At 36.7% G+C, this 5,763-nt stretch overlaps 1 protein-coding gene across 2 annotated transcripts in view; it reads left to right on the top strand.

Annotated features, from left to right (window-relative positions):
- Nucleotides 1-5,763, top strand: part of THSD7B (thrombospondin type 1 domain containing 7B) — a 793,340-nt gene that overhangs the window by 293,088 nt on the left and 494,489 nt on the right. For both annotated transcript variants that reach the window (XM_023527487.1, XM_023527488.1), the window contains one exon: nucleotides 2,718-2,966. In XM_023527487.1, the coding sequence (XP_023383255.1) occupies nucleotides 2,718-2,966 (249 nt within the window). The remainder of the gene's footprint in view (nucleotides 1-2,717; nucleotides 2,967-5,763) is intronic.

Raw genomic sequence — 5,763 nt, 5'->3', positions numbered from 1 at the left:
CAAGGAGGAAGGTTGGTGAAAATAACATTAGAAATAAGTAAATATGTGACCAACGGAACCTATGCCCTTTCTAAGTCCAAGAATTAGGAGCCCCTTTCAAAAACACAAAAACACTTGATTAATTCCTGCACCTCCATGGAAGTGCTTGTATTTGTAGGAGTCTTTTTTTTCCATTCTATTAGTCTAACAGGGAAATCCGTTTCAGAGAAGAAGATGAGCAACAGAGAATGAAAGCTGGTAAGTAGGAAGAAACAAACAACCATTTCAATTGTAGACAGAAAACTGCGTAATGTGGGACCTTCTTTAAGAAAGGAAGAAGAAAATTTATTTTAGAAATTGAAACTCTTTCTAAAAACATACATAAATTGAAAAACTATTAAATTTCTGTATTAGTCTGCTAGGCTGCCTTAACAAAGTACCACAGATTGAGTGCTTAAATAACAGGAATTACTTTTCTCACAGTTCCGGAGGCTGGAAGTCCAAGATAGTGTTGAGAGGGTTGGTTTCTTGTGGGCCTCTTTCCTTGACTTGTGGTCTTTACTCTGTGTTTGCCCTAACTTCTTTTCATAAGGATACCAGTCGTACGGGATTGAGACCTACCCTAGTGACCTCATTTTAACTTAACTATCTTTTTAAAGACTGTCTTCAAATATAGACAAATTATGAGGTACTGGGGGGTAGGACTTCAACATATGAATTGGGCGGAGGGGAGAGCACAACTCAGCCAATAACAAATTTTTGAAAGTCAAAACCTAGAAACTCCTTGTTGTGTCATAAAACAGAAAGAGATGTCCCTCTCCTTGTACCTCCACATTGCACAGTGATAGCACATTCTGCACTGGGTGGGGCATTTTCAAGAGAAGTTCTTCCTAGTGTGTCTTGATCACAGGCTCCCAGAATGTCACAGTGAAGTGAATAATGGTAATGAAGTATGCATTGCCTTTTTCATTTTGAAGGGAATAATATGATCTGAATAGACTTAAAAAATAAAATATTGGGCCAAAGGAATCATATCATTGTGAGTTTTGAAAGCCATACTGACTCTCCATGGTCTCATGAAAGATAGCAATATGGAAATCTCATTGTAATTTACTCATCAATATGGCCAAGTATGAGCATGTTTTATTTTCACTGCACATCATCTCCTATAATCCATTTCTCTATTGGTGGCTCACTTATATACATATTTTCCCAAATCAGGAACTCGGAAACGTTTTGCTGCTTATCTCTTTCTAGACACATGTAGAGTAACCATAACTAAATCTTATCTATAGCCCATTATTCCACAAGATTTCATAGGCCCAATTTTTAGAAGTTAATATTTGAACATTAACTCTTTCTTCGATTTACATTGCTGTCAAAATTATCCTTTTCTTCTTCCAAAGTTAATAAATACCTTTGATTGAATACAGGAAAGGCTAAAACCAAGAAGGTAAAAAAAAAAAGAAAAGAAAGAAAGCCAATTATTTGAATTGTCTTCCTCTGTGAGTCTAACTGAATTTCCTCCACTTGAAATTATTTAATGCTCAATTATATCCAAATTCCTTAGCCCTCAATATGAAGCCTTTCCAGAGCTGGTTTTGAAAAGCAGCTGCTTTTGATAGATAACCTAAAATCTATCCACTTTCCCTTTTGAACTTTATGCTTTTAAAGTTGAAAAATTTATGACAATTGACAAATTGGCTTTTACTTTTTCCCACTGGTGTACTTGTAAAGATTTAAATACCAGTCCTGATGGTCAGGGGTCAGGGCCTTGATTTGTAGCATTTGCTAATGTCTATAGTATAAATATTCCCACCATGGCCAATTTTCAGTGACTTAACATTAAAGCAACTGGCTGGCAAAATTCCTGAAAATTTAACCATTGGTTCTTGTGAAACAGTATGTTCAGCTCTACCATATTGCTAATTCCCAGATCAGGTGTCCTTTTCTCTTAGAACCCCCACCTCCACCCCTGCCTTCCCAGGTGGTCTATCGCTGCTTCATCGGTATTTGTCCTCATCATAAACACTTTTATGTTGCCTTCATCACATTATCACATAATTTTATCTTTTTATTTCTTTATCTGTTTCCTTATTAGTATTAGCTTATTAGTATTCAATAGTACCCAAATTTTGCAGATGAGGAAATTGATGCTTAGAGCCTAATGGTGTGGGGAAACATATCATCACATTTGTTTATTTTTTTCATAACCCAGGATTTAAAAGAATGGATAGATGAATGCTCTAGGGCTTATATTTACCTTCATTGGACCTTAGACAAATGATTTAGTCTTACTGAACCAAGGTTTTCTCATCTATAAATGGAGATAATAATATGTAAAAACTCATGAGATCGTGGTGAGAAAGTACCTATGAAGTGCAGCACAAGAGGTGATACTGAGAGACCAGTCAATAAATGGTAACCGTAGGCTGTATCGTAGGGGAAGCACACTAGAAGAACCTCCATTATAAGTATAAGGTACGCTCACCTTCCATATGTGTCTTGCTAAAGTGAAACAGGATCACAGTTGCAGATAAGTAGAATGTATATTTTTAAAATGCCTATCCTCCCATATTTTATCATGACACCTCCAACATTTTTTTTAAATCTTCAAAGTTGGATGCTTAAACTACATTTGATTTTTTTGTTGTTGTTGTTTTAATTGTAGGCACTTTACAATGTTGGTTGCATCCATTTAATCCATGGCCTACTGGTTTCTGTTTGTGTTCCTTTAGCCTTTGCATGCAAGACTCCTTCCCTTTGACCGTGCAGTCCTGCATCATGCCGAAAGACTGCGAGACCACTGAGTGGTCCTCCTGGAGTCCCTGCTCCAAGACGTGTCGTTCAGGGAGTCTGTCACCAGGATTTAGGAGCAGGAGCCGGAATGTGAAGCATATTACTATTGGAGGTGGAAAAGAGTGCCCTGAACTCCTGGAGAAAGAGGCCTGCATTGTCGAAGGAGAACCGGTGCAGCCATGTCCCAGGTACTGTGCGTTCTGTGGCATGAGTGTTTGGTGTGACATGTAACCTTGTTCGATGTGATATAGGGATGTTAACAACAGCAGCCGTGGCTCGTATTTGTTGAGTCTTTACTCAGTGCGGAGTTCCACACTGGGCAGTATAGCACAGTGGGTTAAGAGTATAGGCTTTGGTATTGATTCTCTGGGCTCTAATCTTATTTCTCTGGGTTTCTAATCATGTGGATTTTGGCAACAAGTAACTTAATTCTAGTGTCAGTTTATGCATCTACCAGCAGTACTTACTTCTTCATACCTGGCACATAATAAATGCTCAGTAACCATTAGTTGTCATTACCTGACATGCTATATACCTAATGCTTTTAACAACCTGAGAGACCATTTATAGCATTCTTATTTTGCAAGTGAGGACATTGCTGCTCGGAGAGGTTAAGTAATCCCTGAGGCTACATAGCTAAGAATGGCGGCACCCCATTTCTAATGCTGTTCTGTCTCCATACTAATTGCCACCCTGTGGCATTTCTGTTTCAGAGCTCCCTGGAAGCCAGAGAATGTTGGACAAAGGGTTACCATAGATTAGTAGCTACATTTTAACATCTTGATATTGGTTATATATTTTTTTCTGGCTGTATAGCCCTTGGTCACAGCTTTCAGTATATTTTCCTTTGTGTTGTTGGCTCACACTGGGTCCAGTCTGTTAATGACAGAAGCCATTTGAGGCTGGTTGTTTAGAAGTCTGTTGGGGATGAATTTGTTGGAATTCCTGCTGGACAGCTGCCCTGAACTATATCTGTTGAATCTGTAGCTATTTCAGCTAGACTTTTTCTATAATTTCTTATAGTTTCTAAGATTTGAGAATCATTTCCCCAGAAAAAAAATGAAATGAAGCAAAAAAAAAAAAAGCTTCTTATAGAAATAAGTGATCTGGAGATGTGGGAATGGTAGTGGGTTAGAAACGCAACAGGCATTCTTGATGGACCTGGCTATTTTTTAAACCTATAATGATGTGCATATTGGGGTGCTGTGGGGTGGATAAAGGGCAAGTTTCTTTTGTCAGATTTTTAGCCACTCACTTCCTTTTTCTCACCCTTGATATCAGTATAGATTCAACATACTTCTTAACAAACATATGGCTCATTTTTTTACTAAGGTGATTCATATTATTCCTTATCTCAAAAGTGGAGAAGGTAGGTGTAGTTCATGATCCTTTAGAGATTAAGATATTGTCATACAGAGTTTTCTCTTGTTATGTTGAGTTCAACCTTTTGAAACACTAATTTTAGGGGAGAGCATGGGATTGGAAATGGTATCAAACCCGGGATCTTTGTACCTTTTGAACTTGGATAGACTTGGATTAAAATTGCATCGCCGTCTCTTATTAGCTGTGTTTCCTTGGACAAGCTATACAATTTTTCTAAGACATTCCCCTCTTCAATAAAATATGTCTAATTGCACTGCCTGTGTTGAAGGTTGAAAAGCTATAGATCGGGTATGTAAAATGTCAGTACCAGTGCTCAACACGTAGGAGGCACTACAAGAATAGTAACCTGTATAGTTGCATTTGCAGGTGTGCTCATTTCCTGCAGAAAGTGAATCTCTGCTGTCCTTGTAAGGGGTACTGTAATAATTTAATGGGCTACATATTTACTAATTCTGGGTAATTTGGAAGTCTTTTTTCCCTATGGAGGCAAAATTCAGAAAGGTTTTCAATGATAAGCTGCCAGGAATAGAATTTGGGTTTAATAATGACCTTGACATTGGTGTCTTTTATTTATTTATTTTTTTATTCTTTCTATGGAATGACTAGTGACTTTTTCAGATATTTTGAACAGTTTGTTGATTTATAGTCATCCCTCCACCTTTTTCTTCTCCTTTTTAGTAATTATGACAATTCTCTTGGAAGTCAGCATGTGCCTTGATGAGACTGAGAAAGTTGAATTGCATCTATATTTGTTAAATAATGACAACCTTTTATTGAGGACATATGGATGGCCAATAACTATATCAGAGATTTTATAAAGATTATTGAGAATAATATAGAGTTTATCATCTAAAGTGACACTTTTGACAGTAAAGGGTATATACATTCATGTGTTCAGATTCAGATTGAGTTCTGCTTGGCTCCAAAGGTGATATTCTTTTTATTAAATCACACTGACTCTCATGATAGTCACAGTGAAGACACATACCAAGATAAGGATGTATATATACACATGTATACATTTATTCACATGTAGAATTTTTTTTCCAACAAAATTATGTGGAATAGCAATTATTCACAGTGTACTGAAGATGAATTTCTGTATTGATCTTCATTTTGATTGAACCTTAACATCTGAAAATAGAGGCTGAAACATTTTATTAGAGATGAACCTGGCCCTCTAGTTCTGCTGTTTGATGACGTTACTGAGCTTGACTTTTTTTTTTTTTTTTTAAACTTTTCAAACGGTGAATCTGCAGGAAATAAGAATCTTGGAAGATTCACTGAACACCAACCAGTGTTTGCTAAGGAGAATGATGCGTTAATTAATGATTCCACTTGGTTGTGGAAAGGAGAATGCATAAATAACAATAAAATTAATATTGGCTGGCATTCTTATTTGTCTTAAATCTGAACTGTAACCTCTACCACAGGAAAGCATAAAAGCTGTGTATTAACTTTTGTTCTAGTTTGACATCAATGATTAAAATTCATTGTGAACAAAGAAAATGGAAACAAAATATCTATTAGGGGACAAAATGCTCATTTCTCTTTTCCTAGAATCCACGAGAAATTCATATGCATCAAGCAGTTTTATTCACC

This window comes from Pteropus vampyrus, unplaced genomic scaffold (assembly GCF_000151845.1).
Source record: "Pteropus vampyrus isolate Shadow unplaced genomic scaffold, Pvam_2.0 Scaffold17, whole genome shotgun sequence".
Taxonomy (NCBI): Eukaryota; Metazoa; Chordata; class Mammalia; order Chiroptera; family Pteropodidae; genus Pteropus; species Pteropus vampyrus.
Note: the sequence above shows the minus strand (reverse complement) of the source record. Positions and strands in the feature narration are given on the sequence as shown.